Source organism: Elephas maximus, chromosome 11 (genome assembly GCF_024166365.1).
Source record: "Elephas maximus indicus isolate mEleMax1 chromosome 11, mEleMax1 primary haplotype, whole genome shotgun sequence".
Lineage (NCBI taxonomy): Eukaryota > Metazoa > Chordata > Mammalia > Proboscidea > Elephantidae > Elephas > Elephas maximus.
The window spans coordinates 74,742,395-74,762,595 of record NC_064829.1 but is presented as its reverse complement, the minus strand read 5'-3'; the positions used below and the strand labels follow the sequence as shown (position 1 = coordinate 74,762,595).

Genomic DNA, 20,201 nt, shown 5'->3' with positions numbered 1-20,201 from the left:
TATTTAATTCTTGCTTGTTGTAAAAAAAAAGGGCAACAATCAGCTCATATTACTTGCTGGAGCTGTCTGTATTTTCATCCCAGACTAGGAGTGAACATCAGAGTGGCCTTCTGATATTTTGCACAAAAGGCTCAGTGTTCATGGCTCTACTCGGAAAACCCAAAATAGCACTCTGTAAGCAATGACATAGTGGGAATCTTGTGGTACCAGAGCACAAGAGTCTGTATCGAGGAGAAATGTGGTACATAGAACGTTTGCTGAGAAGCCTGTGAAGCAAAGACGGAAAAAAATAAAAAAAGAACTTTCGTATTATTCCTCATGTGTTTGAACATGAATTTTGCATGTCAATCTATGCAGAACTCCTAGAATTCAAAGCTACACAGGTAAGTCTGATAAATCGGGCCTATTATGAATCATACCAATGATTTCTTAATGACTATATTGGGACAAAAAGTGCTTGAAAAGCTGGTGCTAGTTTACACTTAGTACGTAAGAAAATATCTAAAAATTCTAAAATTTGGAAATGTGTATTGAGCACTTTATAAAAAAAGTGTTTGTGAAAACGATTTGTCATCGCTACATTACAGATTGAGAAATAAATGCTGCTTTATATCTGGGAATGTTTTAAATTTCAGCGTCCTGGGAGAAATGTATCACTACTGCAATTTTTTTTCTCTCCAGAATTTTATTTTTTAATTTATCATGTATTTACTTTTGTACTGTTGATTGCTATAAACAATGGAGTCGGCATCAACGGAGCTATAAGAAATATATTTCTTTTCAGAGGAAACATTTTTAGTATAATAAATGATTAATTTCTTAATGAATATTATTCAGTATGGCATCTCCTTCATATCTGAAAAATGACAGATATTTCTTTAGAGGACAATCTATTCTCTTGGTGGAAAGATAATTATTCTCTTTGCCAGGTTCTTTTCTATCAAACTTTCTGTTGACATCTGAAAATTATTACAAAAAATAATTCTATAAGAATTCTAATAAAAGTAAATTATTGAGCATTATTGTGAAAATAAACACATACATATATAAATTTGGTGATATGTTATATCCATTATATGCAATGGAAACATTATTTCTTCAAATAAGGAAGACACAAAAGTGTAAATTAAAAAAAAATAGAAATTGCTGCAGATATTTAACATTGTTTTATTTGGAACTTGGTACATGTAAATTGAATTGGATTACTAACATTAATAAAATATTTCAAAATAAGTTCTCCAAAGTGATTTAGTAAATCTATAACTATCTAGTCTAGTAGAATATTACAAAAAAAAAAAAGGAAATGAAGTACTTAGGAAAAAAAGTATACTAGATATAACCACAAGTGTTCTACTTAGATTACATAAGTTTATTCTTTAGCTCTATCAATTTGTATTTGAATTCACATTTCTGTAAGGAAGATGTTATTTAGATAAAATATTTACAAATTCAGTAATATATTTATATTTTGGATGTATTTGCAACATCAACTAAAGTGATAAAACAATAAAAAATTGTATAATACTATTTATTCCAAATCTAAAATATTTTAAATGAAGTATTAAGTATCATAAGTATTCAAAGATGCATACTTAATATAACTTTTAGTTTGAAAATACTAATTTCCAACATAAATTGAAAATTTATGTTTATTAAATGTCATAACCAACAAAAGTTGTTAAAATGAATAAACAGTAAAAATTTAAACTCTAGAATTATTCAAGTTTTTTTAAAAATAGCCAGTTTGTATAATCTAGCAGTCTCTACATATATTTTCAACTTGACCAACACTATATAATAATAATATATATAATAATGAATGAAATGCTTCAGATCATTGTGTAAATTATATCTGCATTTAAAAAGTCTTACAGTTCAGTAAGGTATTTACTTGTATCCTAGTGAAATATTTATACATTTATGCTTAAATAAACTATATTGGGCAGTTCTACTCTGTCATATAGAGTCGCTATGAGTCAGAATCGACTCGACGGCAGTGGGTTTTTTGGGTTTTTTATGCTTAAGCAAACACACACACACACACGTGCACACAAATTTTAGACTTTTAAAGTGTATTATATGTGCTTAGGTTTTTTGTTTGGTTTTCCCCTTTGGAATCCTTCCAAGGTTCTTATCACCAGGAAATGGTTCCATTAGTTCAATTAAGTTATTATAAATTGAAAGTGATTCAAAAACACATGCATGCATTCTAAAAAAACAGACTCATTCTTTAGGAAGTTATAATCCACAGTTAAATATAAATTAATGCTTTTTTAACCATTTATAATCTTAACATATGCTCTTTAAATAGTCTGCTATATTCAAAGGGATATAAAGTGACATTTATCATGTTATAGAGTAGTAATGCAATGAGAATAAATGCACTACAATGTTTGAAAGGACATAGTGATCTTTTCTTATATCTTTCTTTAGATTGAGATTTATTGCTCCCAACGAGAATTTGAGAAACATGCTGATGAATGAGAAAAATGGAATTTTATATTTTGTTGTCATGATGATTTCCTTTAATATCCGTTCACTTTGACATAACAATTGAGGCTGAAACATGATACAAATATGGGAATTAATAACCTGATATGAATCAATCATTTCCTTCTCTGAATGCTGATGACAACCCACTGATTTACAAAAATGAGCTATCTTTGCCAGTTACTGACACATTTGACCCTTTTTAAAACTACACCCTTAGAGAGTTTGTTACCCACTCTCTACCACTCAATAATCAGAACCCACCTAAAATGTTGACAAACCTACCTGTCCAAAATGTGTAACACGTCGATTTCTTTTTCAAATGACACATACTCTCTTAAAGCTTCTGGTAGGATCCATTAATTGAATTTTTGCCTCACAAATTAATGCTCTAATATCAGAAAAGGAGAAATGGTTTAGTTAGAATTTTGTTTCATTGATTACTCAATAAAAAAAATTCAGAATCATCAATGCAGGACATAATATTAAAGCAAAAATACATAATATTCAGAAACTCTGTTTCGACATATGAAGTCAAATTTGAAATGTTTTTATAGGACAGAGGCTGATTAACATAGAGGATCAGAACACTCACGTTTTATCTGGTGCTTCATTATAAGAACTTACATGATGAATGACCTTTGTAAATTTGCAAGATAGTATATTAAAGTGAATATAATTTCTGACACATCAGTCAGGGCTTAAAATAACCTAGGTGATTTTCTTTCTCTGTGTGCAAAATTTAGAAATGTCATTCCTGTGGAAATGAGAAAGAAAACAGGGCATAAATCATAGGAAAGGGGGATGCCACCATTTTTCTGCTTTCACGTTGGGTTATACCTAAATTGTTCCAGAGAGTTTGCTGTCTACTTTATTCTTAAAAATAGCTAGTGGAGATAAAAAGATAATACTACCAAATTCTAAGACAAAGGTAAAAAGTAAGTAGAACACTAAAAAAGATAAAAGGGGTATAGACACACATCGCTGCTTGAATTTTGAACAGAGTATTTTTGTATGTCACTAAGCAAATACTTCTTGACAGTGCTTGAAATTGTTTGTGAACTGGTAAACCAAAACATAACCCTGCACCCACAGTGTTTGATGGAAAACAAATGGGCTGCAACATCACTTTTCAGATGGATATAAATTCCCTCTTCTAAGTAAGACTTTTGTCTTTGGGGATATGCAAGACACTGTTTCTATTTGTGTAATTTATCCAATGTTATTTTATTTGGTGTTTGTGTTATTTTATCCAATGGCTATATAATAATCCCAACTCTACTGGTTTATTAAGATTTCATTTCAAGAAATGTGTTAATAATAAAATACACATACATACATACATATATATGTCTTGAGAGAGAGAGAGAAGTGTCTATAGACAAATAATTTCTATTTTTGTGTATACTCCTTTGATAATTTTAAGGCTACACAGATTTGTTAAAATGCCATGCTATTGTATAGAGTATGAATTTAATAAAGTCACTGATATATACAATCAAATTTAAATTATTTATAGAAATATAATGCAATGTTGCTGCATTGTGGGTGCTTATCTTAAAGGAATATTAGTATGAAAATATTTTGTACCAAAATAGTAGTATTTTCTCACTTACTTTAAAAATATGTCTTTTGAAATGCACATACCATATTAGGATGCCTGATTTTACTACAGTTTTAATGCTAAAGTTTTTGAGAGTAACGATTATAATCTACAATGGAATAAACCCTTTTTAATTTTACTTTTTCAGTTCTGAAATGAATTTGAACAAATGTAATTATGGCACATGGAATATTCTGTGAGATTGTCAATTTGAATTAAACCCTGGTGGCATAGCGGTTAAGTGCTATGGCTGCTAACCAAAAGGTCAGCAGTTCAAATCCACCAGGCATTCCTTGGAAACTCTTTGGGGCAGTTCTACTCTGTCCTATACAGTCACTATGAGTCGGAAAAGAATCGATGGCAGCGGGTTTGGGTTTTTTTTTTTTTTTTGGTATTTATTTTCAAATTTTAGGGAAGCATGGACTAATAATAATGACAACAACAGTAATGATAATTATTGAGGATGAAAATAATGATCAACAAAAGCTATTGTTATAAGGAGGAGGAGAAGGGTGACCATTATTACACTACATCATAATAACCACAACTTACTAAGTGCTTATTTTAACGCTTGGCTTATTTTTTTCCTTTGCAACACTATCTTTGTTATTTTTATTATTATAAAAGCAGGCTGTCAAACAATGTATGCTCTATCTTTTAAAAAAAATCCTCCTTAACTCCACCCCCACATTCCCCAGGACTACCTCCTCACGTTGCTGTTTTTATTTTATTAGCAAATTCTTTGAAAGGCTCTTTTACTTGTGGACCTCAGCTCTAGTTCTACCCCCCGCCCTACCCAGCAACTCTCTTCTGTTTCCTGAGAATCACTCATAAAACTTCTCTTCAGCTAGTCACCGTGTTGCACTGGCTGTTTTAATTAAAGAAAAACACAAAGCCAAATCTGGGGCACTAAGAGTGCCTGTTAGTGTTAGTGAGAAGCAAAAGTCCTGCTGTAATTGCTGTGGTTTCTTTTAGTGATGTTAGAAACCAGATCTATGTTTATTTTCATTTGTTAACACAGTTTTTTTCCAATTAAATACACCATTCTGTAGAACTCCACTTTCCTGACAGCATGAGGATTGTTAACCACGAAATCTTTCTACTTAAATGAACCTCCAAATATCCTTGCCATAGTCCCATCTAACTTCTTTAAAAATTTGATTGAGTATATACATCAAAAAGTACTCAACTAGCCTCAACAGTTACACTTCCAATTTTGGATACAATAAACAATGAAAGTAGTAATAGCTCAATTTTTTTTTTTTTTTTTTTTGTTGCCGGATATTGCTAAATATCATTTATTCCTTTAAGATAGTCTCAGAAGCGAGATTAGTAGATAGAATGCTCAGAAATCTTTAGGGCTCATGAAACACACTTTCTTCTACTTTCAAAAATATCATTCCAATTTATTTTTGCTTCTATGAGATGAATCTATGTTTTTTCAGCATAATTTTGTCTTTTCAAAAAATATATTAATGTTTAATAGATGAGTTAGAGAAGCATATCATTTAAGTTGTGTTTTTGTTAAATTGTGAGGGACAACAATTTTCCTTCATTTGAGATTGTCTTTGGGATCATATTCGTTCTGGAGTCATTCCCTTTCTCTCTCTGTTTTTTTTTTTTTTTTTTTAATTGTACTTTAGATAAAGGTTTACAGAACAAATTAGTTTCTCATCAAACAGTACACACATTGTTCTTTGACACTAGTTAACAACCCCACGACATGTCAATCCTCTCCCTTCTCCACGTTGGGTTCCCTATTACCAGCTTTCCTGTTCCCTCCTGCCTTGCAGTCCCTGCCCCAGGGCTGGTGCACCCCTTTAGTCTTGTTTTATTCCATGGGCCTGTTCGATCTTTGACTGAAGGGTGAACCTCAGGAGTGCCCTCATTACTGAGTAGAAAAGGTGTCCAGGGCCATACTCTGAGGGTTTCTCTGGTCTCTGTTAGGCCAGCAAGTCTGGTCTTTCTTCTGAGTTAGAATTTTGTTCTACATTTTTCTCCAGCTCTGGCTGGGAGCTCTATTATGATCCCTGTCAGAGCAGTCAGTGATGGTAGCCAGGCACCATCTAGTTTTACTGGACTCAGCCTGGTGGAGGCTGTGGTAGATGTGGTCCATTAGTCCTTTGGTGGAGTCATCCCCTTTCTTCTTGAAGATCATGCTTTACAAGTTTCTTTTAGTGAGAGTCACTGCTTGGGTTAGCACAGGAAGTCTTTGGGGTAGTGGAAATGATCTATATATTGATATGGTGGATGGTTAAATAGGTAGCTATGAAAATAAGTTTAAATAAATAAATGATTAAATAAGCAAGCAAGCAAAAGTCATTGAGTTGTATATACAAGATTTGTGTGATTTGTATATTTTCCTTCAATGAAAATATTAAGATGAAACTCAATGTAAGTGGCAAGTTATAGATTAGACAGGTACTTGGTAGATAGACAAATATATTTCAACATTTAAGTTGTTAGAAAGCATTTTTTTCTAACTTTATATTTAGATGTGATGATGACATGTTATGGTAGCAGTTGTAACCATCTGATATCTCTAAACAGTCACAGATCCTTTAACCATGGCAAACCTCTACTTCTGTTTCCTGCCAAATTCATTCATTTCACATAATAAAAGCTTTGCACATTCGCCTTGGATATATAAATCCAAAATCATTTCTAGGTAGCCTGTATCAAATACTTCCTATCGTATTACAGAGGTGCATATATTTACATTTAAAAGAGCATCTACATAATGGTCATCGTTAACTCAATGTTATAAAATAAGGATTTAAAGAAGTAAACTAATTTAAAAAATAACCACATGGGAATTATAAAGTTCATTTGACCAAATTCTCTACTTTATGACATACCTTTGTATACTAGCATATGCTCTCAATTTATGCTATTTATTTTAGCTGTAAATCAGCCACCAGGGAATTACTAGTGTGTGGTCACAACTACAGAGTACAAGTCAGTATGAGAATCAGTGAAAAACTGTGCTCTTGAAGAGAATGAAAATGATGAACCCAAAGCAGGGTAAGGTGGAAAATATGGAGCTGGTGTATCCAAATGGTCCAGTGGCGCTCCTCCACCATCAGAGCTGTCTACAAGTAGATATTTACATAACATGGGGGTACACAAGGCTGTTAATTGAGCCATGGGGAAATATGAGGAATTCCATATGTTTATGTTTTACTTCATTCTTTTCTGTTTCCATTTAGAATATGTTTTATGAAATATTTTACATAGTATTGAAGCTGTAGATGTAAATGATTAGTATGTAAATATATATACAATATTGCAGTTCACCATTATTTTCTGATTGGAGTATAAAATATGCTCTATAGTATGCATGTGTTATACTATAAATATATGTAGTATATGTAGTATATAGTATAAATCTCTACAGATAAATATATACTTATATATGTATTCTCAAAAACATTTTAAGTGCAAAAATATGCCAAATACCATTCTCATATATATATATAATATATACGTAGTATATGTATTTTTTTATATGTATAGTATATAGTATAAATCTCTAGAGATAAATGCCAACCAATTTTAGCACACACCTTCTTTCCTAAAATGGCTTCCATATTCCATAGCATGATTCCTCCAAGGACATTCGTTCCTTCTGCTCTAGGGGAAGCAGTTTCCTTGAGTTTAATGCCATTTTCATCCGTAGTTATTTGGTTAGGCCAAGTTGCTTAACTTCTACATGCTTATTTTCTGCATTTATAAAATAACTACAACATGTAGAACATATACCACAGAATTGTTGTAAGACTCAAAGCAATTAAAGTATGGCACACTCACTGTATAGTAATTCTCACAGAATAAGTGTTCAGCTTGTTAGACAAGATAACGATGATGGTGATGACAGTATCCTCGGATTGTTTGCAATAGAATCATGGTAAATATGAATTAAAAAATTCAACTTCTTAGTGTCTTTACTAGAGAAGTTCCAAACATGGATACAAGGAAAGATACAAAAGACTATTTATTAAACAACTGAATTAAAGGAATGAAAAGAAAACAATATACAATTCCCTCAGTAGGCAATGGATATATAAACTGACACTTACCCACATATTAGTATAATCATAAGGAGCCCTGATGGTTCAGTGGTTAAGCTCTTGGCTGTTAACTGAAAGGTTGGCAATTTGAAGCCACCAGAGGCTCTGCTGGAGAAAGATGTGGCAGTCGGCTCATGAAGATTAAAAACCCAAACCAATCCATTGCCGTTGAATTGATTCTGACTTATAATGACCCTGTAAGACAGAGTAGAACTGCCCCATAGGGTTTCCAAGGATATAATCTTTACAGAAGCAGATTACCGCATCTTACCTCTGAGGAGCAGCTGGTAGGCTTGAACCACCTACCTTTGGTTAGCAGCTGACCACTTAACCACTGGATCACCAGGGTTCCTTCCATAAAGATTACAGCCTTGGAAAATGGGTTTGGTTTTGTATCTATTTATCTATCTATGTTATTTTTATTGACTCCAAATTATTCATCTTGAATGTTTGAGTGTTGGGACTTGTTATACAATATGCAATGAGAATGGTATTAAGCGTATTTGTGCACTTAAAATATTTTTTGGGGAATATTAGAATTGCCACTACTAAAATATGAATGTGCTAATATATACTGTATCTTTAATTGTGTATCTCTTTTCATATTTACTACTCCTAACCAACTTCTATCTTTATTACCATATATGAATTAAAATGTTTCTTTAACAGTAACAATTTAATGTCTTCTACTTGACTAGTTTCCAACTATTAAATGGTATAATTTTAGTGTTAATTAACATCACAAACTAGAAACAGCTAACAATAAATAAATAAATAAATAAAACTTGCTGCTTGCTGCCTCATGGGACTACTACCAAGACTAATGAAATATGTATCACTGTATTTATAAAATAACTATAAAACAAGGGAAAAAATCAAGTATAACTCAAAAGAATAACATAATATCTCAACTACAATTTAAGGGGGAAAGGAAAAACATACACTTTGGGAAAAAGTAAAATCTAAAATGGATTATTTTCCAGGAAATTCATGGTCTTTGCATCTAGCTTATCTTAATTTTAAAAGTAGTTCATTATAGCTATGAAGAGCTGAAGATTTCTTACCAGTTATCTCTTTTTTTTTTAATGGGATACACAAAATTGATCAGAATATTTCACATATTAGAAGCACACATGTGAAATATCCTGGCACCAAACGCTTGAAGAATGCATCTCAGTCTGAATACAATAGACAAATGAGGAAACCATCAGGAACATTAAAACTCAGGATGGAAGTACCTGAGGGCTTGCTTTAAAAATAGTGAAAAAATAGCAGGAGTGTTAATTCAGTACCTAATATTGTCATTTTTTTCCTATAGCTTATGCAAGTTTTCTATTATAAAGCCATTCTGGGGTACCTACAAATATTGATTGTTAAAATGTATGTTAAATTGTAAAGGAATATGGAAATACAGGCATATAAATTTATCCTTGTCTCTTCTTTCTGCTATTTGCCTCCATCTTCTCCAGTTTTTCTTCTCTCTGCTATTAGATAGATCAACTGTTTGATGAAGTGGAGAAAATGTTCTAGAATATTCAGGGTTGGGTTGAATTAGAGAAACCGAAACTGCCATTGACACAAGAGAGAATTAGTTGAATTATACAGATGGCTGTGGTTTTAGCCTACTCAACCATCCTAAATACATTAACTTGGAAATGGCTTGTCTTGAGCTGTTCTATGAAAGAGTGTTTTTGAAATTAACATGCAAATGTACTTGTCCCTGGGAACATCATATTTCTCCCCAACTCTGGACATAATTAATTTAATCCATGACAATAATTATGGATAAAAAGAGCTGAGTGTAGGTTTGTAGTCACGTCAAAGACTCCTATTTATTTATTATTTATGTATAAAGAATCACTCAAATTAGAAAACTGTGAAGCGCCTCCAACAGCATTTACCATAACAATATTATCAGAAAAGATTCTAAAGGTTACATTTCCCTGCTTGTTTTTTACATTTAAACTTTCAAGTATTTGTTTGCTTAGCACCTTTAGATGCCAGTATAAGAAGGTAGACCTGCTTCTCCCAAGTGATGGTCAGCAACTTTTTTCTTTCTTTTTTTTTTTATTAAGTAACATTTTATAAAGCTTGATTTTAAGCATTTTCCTGAGGGTTATTTTGAAAGGTTAGAAATTCCTGACTGTTGCATAGTATGTCTTAAGATATATTGTTTTGGCCAAGTCTACTTCAAAGCTTTCTAAAGATAAAAAAAAAAAAAAGAGACATTATATTAATTGCCATCTGCTTTTCCCTATGAGTAGCTAAGTTCAGTTGAGCTGAAATATTTCAGTTTTCCAAAAGCCTTCTAGAATACATTATATTTTTATACGTTTTCACAGATGGAATAATTATCTTTATGTAACCAAGAAGAGGTCATAGAAAAGACAATTTCTAATAAGATGAAGTTTGAAACTGTATATGTGCATAGATTATAATATTTTTCATCCCTCGTCATAATTAGTCTTCTTTGAAAACATAATTGTTCTGACTTACATTGGGATCATTTTCAGCCTATGTATGTCCATGCAATATCACGTATTACTTCAAGCATGATGGTGTTTATTTGTCATAGTCCCTTAGCCATGCTTGGAAAAATATGATGTCATTCAAAGCATTTGAAAATATATGTAGAACACAGACATTAGGGAAAACGTATTCCAAACTATTTTATGCAATAGTCATTTACAAAGTTTTTTATGTGTGTGTATTGTTTGCAGAAATAAAAATAGCTGAATGTTTCTAACTGGAGAGATAAAAATCTCATTAGATCTTTACCACTCATCCATAGGCAATTGGTTAAAAACACTTTCAGCTCTTAATATGTGCCAGGCAATGTTCTGGGTGTATTAACTCGTTTAATGAAGAAAACAAGCCAATGGGATGTTTTTGTTGTTATTAGGTGCCATTGAGTCAATTTTGACTTATAATGACCCCATGAATAAAAGAACAAAACAGTTTCTGGTCTTGTGTCATCCTCACAATAATAGGTATGTTTAAGCCCATTGTCGCCACTGTGTCAGTCCATCTTGTTGAGGGTCTTCCTCTTTTTTACTCACCCTGTACATTACCAAGCGTGACGTCCTTCTCCAGGGGCTGGTCCCTCCTGATAACATGTCCAAAGTAAGTGAGACAAAGTCTTGACACCCTTCTTTCTAAGAAGTGTTCTAGCTGTACTTTCAAGACAGCATTGTTCATTCTTCTGGCATTCCATGCTATATTCAATATTCATTGCCAACACCATAATTCAAAGGCATCAATTCTTCTTCAGTCCTCTGTATTCATTTTCCAGCTTTCAAAAGCATATGAGGTGATTGAAAATACCATGGTACACCTTAGTCCTCAGAGTGACATCTTGCTTTTCAACTCTTTAAAGAGGTCTTTTGTAGCAGATTTGCCTAGTGCAGTATGTCATTTGATTTCTTGACTGCTGCCTTCATGGGTGTTGATTGTGGATCCAAATAAAGTGAAACCCTTGACAACTTTGATATTTTCTCTGTTTATCATGATGTTGCTTATTGGCACCTTTGTTATTCTCATTTTACACATAAGACAACTGAGGGATTGAGAAGTTCAACCGTTTGTCCAAGGTCATAAACCCAAGGTCATACAACTAGTAGATGACGGAGCTGGCTTAGATTTTCAAACACCCTTACTCCAGCGATGACACCCTTAACTCCACTAAGCTGCTTTTAGAGGCCTTTTAATCACAACATATTTGGGAAAATAACCACAGAGTTTGTAGGTAGTGACTCTTTTGGCCTTCCTTATGGTAAAAACACCTTTATTATATAAAATATTTTATATATTATTATGAAATTATGTATATATGTATTAATTAAATGCATATGAAAACATACAATACACATAAGGGAAAAATTAAATTCGGTAAAAGTTTCTCAACTCTGAGATGATTGCTATTTTCATTGTAAGGCATAGTCTTCTCTGCGTTGGCTAGATCTTTTTTTCTTAAAAACAGTGGAGTCTTTAATATATATTTAATCCCTTTCTCCTAACATTGTGTTATAGCCATCCTTTCATGCCATTAAATTACCTTACAGCACCAAAGTTAATGGCTGAATAATATGTCAATATGAATTTTGTAATTTGTTCTTACTTGTTTCTTTTTCAACTGTGAGACCAATTAAATGTATCTTCTCCCAATTAATATGTTTAGGATGTTCAGAGAGTTTACAGTGTTTTTAAAACATAAAATAAAACTAAGGTACTATAATAATGACAACTGTATGTAGCTTTACCTTCCAAAATAACCTGTGATATTAGAATACATTTTTAAAATATAATAGCATTGCTTTATTTGCCTGTATTTATTCACAAGAACATTAAGACGACACAAAATTTTAAGAAAAGAAAATATTTTACAGGGTTGATTGTAATTACACAGGAAGATAAGTCTAAGAAATAGCTTATGGACACAACAATGGCTAAATTAAAATCCAATTACAAAGATGGCAAAGACATAATTGAGTTCTATCAGATTAATAACATTGGTGACGTATAATGAGGAATATGGTCCCAAGGGGGTTTTAGGATAATCTTCAACACAGAGGCATACAAAGATTGAACCTTGAGATGACAAGAAAAAATCATGTGTTGGGAGCTTGTGGAGAGAAAAAAAAAAAAAAAAGACACTGGATTTAAGAAAATAAGATACTGCCAAAATGTGTTCCATGAACTGATAGTTGCCTCTTCTCATTCTAGAACATTTCACACACTCAGGCCTGTTATTGGCAGTGCTTAACATTCCAAATATGCTTTTTATTAATCCACAGTCCTCCCTACTGCTATAGAATAGAGTTTATAATATTCAACCAAGGAATGGAATGGCCCTTGAAGCTCCACACCCTAGTAATCATTCAAACAGTGAATGGCCAATGCTTTTATAATGTCAAAAAAGGACATCAGAGGCTCTTACACAAGCAATCTGAGTCTATATTGCTGCACTTGTAGCACAGGACTTTTCCAAGGCAATAAATATGCAAAATTTATCTGTTTAATTAGAGTTCATCAACGGGACAGAGAAAGAGCTTTCACATGCTGGGTCTAGAAATAAGTGTTCCCAGGGAAAGAATTGTGCACATGATTGATTGCAATTGTTGGTCTGAATATAGTGCTTTCTTCTCACATTTGCACTGAAAATATTGCTTCCTTCTCACATATGTATGCAAGTAGCATCCACCGCTATTTCTTCCTATATTTCCTACCAGTGGCTCTGAGGAAGCCATTTCAAAGTCTTTATGTATAGTGCCACTCTGAAGGCTGCCAAGTTTCCCTTGATATTTAAGCAATCACAAATAGGATTATGTTTCTCTACTTATCCTATCCACATTTCTCAAGCTTCAACTTTTATCTTCCGCCACACAACCACCAAATCCATCATTCTGACTTATTCTTCCATTTCTTTCTGACCTCAGGAGTCTTTAGAACAAGGGGAAATAAGGTGTTCTAAAAAGAGATAATCAAAAACATTTTATAATGTATAGTTGCAAGACTGGTCCAAACCTTAAACACAATTTATGGACTTTTATTCAATTTAAATAAGATGGACAATCACTGACAGGTGTCATGATGTCAGATACCTGTTAATTTCCTTCCCTATGTCCAGTAAAGCACAGTGTTCATCCTATATTCTGTGCCCTAAAATCAGGTTTCTAGTCCTAGCTAAATAACTATTTGATATTGGGCAGGTCACTTACATTTCTGAACGTAAGTTCCTTAATGTGTGAATGTAATATGTTATATGAAATATACTTTGCAATACCAAAATCATATGATTCTATTTACAAACAATATGTTGATACTGTTTACGGTGACGTTGCTGTTGTCAGTTGCTGTCGAGTTGATTTCGAGACTCAGGGAGACCCAATGTGTCCAGAGTAGAACTGAGCTCCATACAGTTTTCAAGGCTGTGATCTTTAAGAAGCAAATTGCCAGGAGTTTCTTCCAAGGTGTGTCTAGGAGAGTTCAAACTGCTAACCTTTTAGCTAGTAGTTGAGCACTTAACCCTTTGCACCACCCAGCATCTCCTGGTGATAGTGTTATGCAAATATTAATATAATTATTTCATTATAAAATTGTGCTAATATTACTTCTATTTTACTTTGGATACATTATGTAGTTTTAAATGTATTGCACTCTGCATTTGGTTTAATAAATCTGTATCTAGATACTGGAAAGAAGAGAATAAATCTAAACACACTAACATGAGACACAAAGTTTGCAAGGATGTTTCCATATAGAATTGTTATGCAGGGTTTTATCAGTATAGTAGCCCGATTGGAAAATATAACCAGGATGGTGAGTGAAGGAAAGAAATGCCACTGCTTGTTCCTCTGGGGCCGTTTTCAGACATTCCTGACTGGTCGCATTTTCTCCTGATTAGCCTGGACTCAGCCCAGTGTCTTTCACAGTGTAGCACTGTTGACAGCTGCCATCAATCCTCAATCAGATGTGGACCATTATTTGAACCGTTTTTCCCTTCCCCTGAAACCTACGACCATTATAAAAAAATTGGGATATAGAAGAGTATAAACAAAGCCACAATATTTCATTACTCCGATAGAACCACTGCTAACATTTCACTCATTTTTTTTTTTTTAATTAAGAGGTTCAGATCAAAGAGCATTCATACCTGCATTTGTTAAAATCTGGAATTATAAAATGATATTTTTATTCTCATTTTTTGAATTTAATTATGAAATATTTCAATTGTAAACTTAAGCTGAAAATACTATAACATACGGTGGATCGATCACCCAGATTTAACAAATATTATTTGAGGTTCTTACGTTGTTTGAGGGAGAAAAATGTGACGGATTTTGCTAAACTCCGACTTTTAAATCAATTTCACTTCTTACCATCAAAGTATCAAAATACATTTTGTCATTTTTCTGTTACTGGACTTACTATTTTGCTAAATTGTTCGTATCAAAAATATCATAGAGTCTATTGTAAATTTGAAACACTTATATCATTGATATTGTCTTAGACAGGAGTCTTCAGAGGTACAAAACCAGTGGAGCATATACATTAATATATAGAGAGAGATTTATTTCAAGGAAATGGATCACACAAATCCGTGGGCTAGGAAGCAGCCTGGAGGCTTCTGACTCAAGTGGTGGCAGGGGCTGATGAACCCAACAACAGCAGGTCAGGCAGCAGGCTACTGGCTCATGTGCCAAGAACCAAAGACAGAGGATGACAAGTTGGCAGCAGGATAGATATAGATAGATAGATAGATGATAGATACATAGATGATAGATAGATAGATAGATAGATAGATAGATAGATAGATAGATAGATAGATAGATAGATAGATAGATAGATAGATAGATAGATAGATAGATAGATAGATGGATGGATGGATGATAGACAGACACACAGACAGACCGACCTACCGACAGACAGACAGGTAGGTAGATAGAGAGGTAGAGAGGTAGAGAGAGAAGAGAGATTGATTTGCCAGAACATCCATATATTTTGCATGCAGGCCACATCCCCAAGGGAACACCCCTTTCAACTGATTGGCTGCTCACATCAGACCAGAAAATGGAGGATGATTACATAACATCTGCAAAACCATTGAGAATTATGGCCTAGCCAAGTTGACAGGGATATAATTTAGTATCGAAATTTGTCTTTCATTTTTCATGTGTTATTTTCAATTTATCCTATTTATACTTCCTTCTGGGAAACCCTGGTGGCGTAGTGGTTAAGTGCTAAGGCTGCTAACCAAAGGGTCCGCAGTTCGAATCTGCCAGGTGCTCCTTGGAAACTCTACGGGGCAGTTCTACTCTGTCCCATAGGGTCACTATGAGTCAGAATTGACTAGACAGCACTGGGTTTGGGTTTTTTTTTTTTTTTCTTATAGTACAAACAACCTTGCTTTTATAACACCTAATGTAAAGAAAAATTAAAAATAGAGCACAAATTCCTATGAACTAAAAGAGACTTAGGAGGTGTATCAACAAATTGTGTTCCGTGGGCATATCTGAATCCTGAGTCAAAGATGTTTAAAGATTTTTAATCTGAACACTGATTTGGATATTTAATAATACTAAAGAGTTATTCCTAATTTTTAGATTTGTCTTTGATATATATATATATATACATAGAGAGAGAGAGAGAATGTGTTTGTGTGTATGTGTGTGTAATTAATGGATAAAATGATGTGCCATCAGACTTTATATTTTAATGGGGGAAGTGAGATTGGTTATGTGTTGATAATTATTGAAGCTGGGTAATGGGTAATGAGTATATAGGAGTCCATTACTTTTTTTCTTCCTATTTTTAAAAGTTTGAAAATATGACAATATAAACAAAAGAATGTTATTCATCCGAAGATCAGAGCTGTACTTCATATTAGTGTTAGTTTTCCAAATGTGTGCAAATTTATACAAAATGTCACCCTTCTGAAGAAAAGTGTGCTTGTTCCAAATGCTTTTATTATTCATCAGGTGTCAACAATATATATTTTAGCAATTTCTTGACAACAGATATTATTTGAATTTCAAATACTCAACATAAGGATGTAATTCATGTGTGATTTTCACATCTGCTGAATTGCCCCAAGACCCTCATTAACTAAACTTGTAACAAAGAACCCTCTGCTTAAGGGACTGCAGAGGGACCACAGGATCCCCATGCATGGGAATGTGTCCCTTCCTAATTAGGTATTTTTTAACAACTTCCCCTAACAAGAGATGAAGACCTAGGAATCTCTTAGGAGCTGTTCAAAAATATATGGGGAAGATTTAAAACTTGTACAAGAGGATCATACAAAAATCTCCTGGCACATAAATGGACTCTGAATTTTCTGTTGATTATATGGTATTATACTGTATTATAGAGCCTGCAAAACTATAAACCTTCATGAATCCCAAACAATTCGATTTGGTTGTAACATTGAGAAATTTGGTTATATCATTGAGATAAAAATAAGAAATACCTATCAATTCAAATGTTGCTGCTTAGATCAGCTTCAGGTAAAAAATAAAACAAAAAACAGTTGCCTTCCAGTAGATTCCAACTCAGGATGAGGTTATGTGTGTCAGAGTAGAACTGTGCTCCACAGGGTTTTCAATGACTGACTTTTCAGAAGTAGATTACCAGGCCTTTTTTCCGAGGTATCTCTGGGTAGACTAGAATGGCCAGCTTTTTGGTTAGCAGACATGGGCATTAACTATTTGTACCACCCAGGGATACCTTTGAGTCAATGAAAGTGTTAAATATAAAACTCAGTAGATTGGGATTATACGTATATAATAACAAAAAAAAACCCAAATTTTTCCAACTCATGGTGACCTCATGTGCTACAGAGTAGAACTGCTCCATAGTGTTTCTGGGCTGTAATTTTTACAGAAGCAGCTCACCAGGCCTTTCTTCTGGGGTGCCATTGGGTGGGTTCGAGCCACCAACCTTTAGGTTAACAGTAGAGCACAAACTGTTTGTGCTACCCAGGGATCTACATATAGCATAAGAGGTCTAATAAATATATTGGAAGATACCTTTCATTTCCATCTCACATATTATAAATATTGAGCCATTTTTACTCAGGCACTGTAATTTTTTAATTTGTTTTCTATAAATAGTCTTCTTTCTTTGTGAAGATGAAACACTTATTTCCCCTAACTTTCATAATATAGCAAAGTAAATATCTTGCACAGGCTTTCTAAGAGTGGTTTATAGCATCACTATAACTTTTTTTTTTTAATAACTTACTATTAAATCCCACCAGGCTTTTAAACTGAATTGTCCTTTTGTCTATTTAAGTACACAAATCATGTTAATTTAGGAAATTGGATGAGAAAGTTTATTTCTATTGAGTACAAAGAGGAGAAAGCTGACACATTTTCCCCTGCTTGGCTGTTGCTTCAACAGGAAAGTTTGAGTTTTACTGAGATGGAAAGGTGGAAGTAAGCAGGCTAAAGAACAAAACAAAACAAAAACAAAAACAAAATCTATTTCAATGTCAGCTGTCAATCAAGAAGAGTGCAGGAGCAACTTCTCAACTGGCAGGCAGATTTAAGACTGCAGTTCACAAAATGAACTGTGCCTGCACAAAAATTTGTCATTACTCCAATCAAATTATAGCTGAACTACAAAATAAAACTAACTTGCTTAATTGGAAGATAAATTAAGTATATATGTCTTTGTCCTATTTAGTCAGACTAGTTTAAGGAGGCAAAAATTGTAACCTGCCTTTGGCAACTATATGAGGAACCCTTTTTTGTGATTATGGCAAATTTTGTTTTATTTCTTATGCTTTAGGGATATGAAATATGCTTAAGAGTAAAAAAAAAAAAAAAAGATTGTAACACATGATTTTTGTTTTCGCCATCCGCCTTTCCTCTGAAGAGCACCACCTAAAATCCGCAGAGAGATCAGAATGAATTGTTGCTTATTGATACCTTTTGTGGTCGGAATTACTCTCCTACGACCCTGCCTCACAGCCACAGAAAACTCGAAAACACAGGAAGTTAAGCAGCCAGTGGGATCTCATTTGCGAGCCAAGCGTGGCTGGGTGTGGAACCAGTTTTTTGTACCCGAGGAAATGAATGCGACTCGTCATCACGTTGGCCAGGTAACTATCTTCGGAAGTGTTGCCTTAAATAGCCTCGTATGAAATGTAAATGAATGGGTTGCCGAAGAAGATTTGGTATTTGATGCAGTTCTACGTTTTTTTTCAGTGGAACCATTAGAAAGCCGCAAACGACAGCATAATTAATAGCTTCAGATTTACAAGCACGTAAAACATCCACTAAAACCTCGTGGGAGACGGAGAGCTCAGGTTTTCAAATTTCGCTTCAGTCTCCTGTGTGAACTGCAGCCTCGTTTATCAACATCTGGAAATTTGATGGTGCTGTTTTTGGTAATGGATCAAAGCAGTCACACTGAGAACAATATCTTTAACTAACAATATTTAGCCTGATTTTCATTATGCTAAGTAGCTGTTGATTTACCCCTCATTAATTTTTAATGAAGCAGATTAATACCAAATCCTTTTACGGTTAAATAGCGACAGGCACCCACACACTTCATTTGAACAGTGAAGTTGGAGGACAAAGGATAATTATTTTCACTTTCTTAGGTGGACATATTTTAGAAAAAGTTCCTTTAATGAAACGGAATATCTCCTATTTATGTTTTTTGGTTTTTAATATTATTTGGTTTTCTTTAAACAAAGGTAATTACAATATCATGGCCTTTGCCGTAACGCTCTTTCTCTAGATGGACGAACTAAGTTTAACTGCTAATTAACTGGCGCTAAAATTTAATTGGGCCCAAAGGGTGAAGCACTCAAAATCCATTAAGTCTCTTGTCTCCCTTTCCAGAGCGCTGCCCTGTTAGCATAGCGTCTGGTTTCCATAGCAGCTCTTCTATCCAATTAGCTAAACGTGTATGCAGACATTCCACCAACATCTGAGTGTTGGATCTGAGTTTCCAGGCAAACAGATTTCAAGGCAGAGAGAGAGAGTGTGCCTGCTATAACAAGTAATATCCCTCCCCCCTTTTTATTTTCTAAGAGGACTCCAGGTAAACCACAGGGGCATGCGTGGAGGTGTAAATGAGGACCCTGGTGAAGTGCCTGCTATTATAAGTGAGTCTCCCCAGCCTTGTTTGCAAGGGACCCCGCAGAGCGCCAGGTGCTTGCCTGTCACTGGCTGGGTGACAGGTAACATCCGCTGGTGACTTTCAGTTAACAAGGCGCTGCGGGGAAGTGGACCAGCGTGATCCAACTCAAACTACCTTTGTGGCTGTCACATTTTCCAGTTTGTTAGTCGGCTTCTGTTCCTTACACACACTTCCTACTTCATTTCACACAGTGATTAGTTTTCTTTTTTTCATTCCGTGAAAATCTTTATGAAAATACTCTAACAGAACTTTTCCCTCTTTACAACCGCCTTGGGCTTTAAAGAACATACAGATAACTGGTTTAAAAGATAGCAATAGTGGGTGTTGTGGTGCTTGCCATTAAAGAGCAAGGGAAGATTAAACGTAGCTGCTTTGTCCAAGAT

At 34.0% G+C, this 20,201-nt stretch overlaps 1 protein-coding gene across 2 annotated transcripts in view; it reads left to right on the top strand.

Moving 5' to 3' along the window:
• Positions 1-233: 233 nt before the first annotated feature.
• The window catches only part of CDH19 (cadherin 19), an 80,545-nt gene continuing 60,577 nt past the window's right edge, over positions 234-20,201 (top strand). For both annotated transcript variants that reach the window (XM_049900737.1, XM_049900736.1), the window contains exons 1-2: positions 234-383; positions 18,541-18,766. In XM_049900737.1, the coding sequence (XP_049756694.1) occupies positions 18,572-18,766 (195 nt within the window). In that variant the 5' untranslated portion in view covers positions 234-383; positions 18,541-18,571. The remainder of the gene's footprint in view (positions 384-18,540; positions 18,767-20,201) is intronic.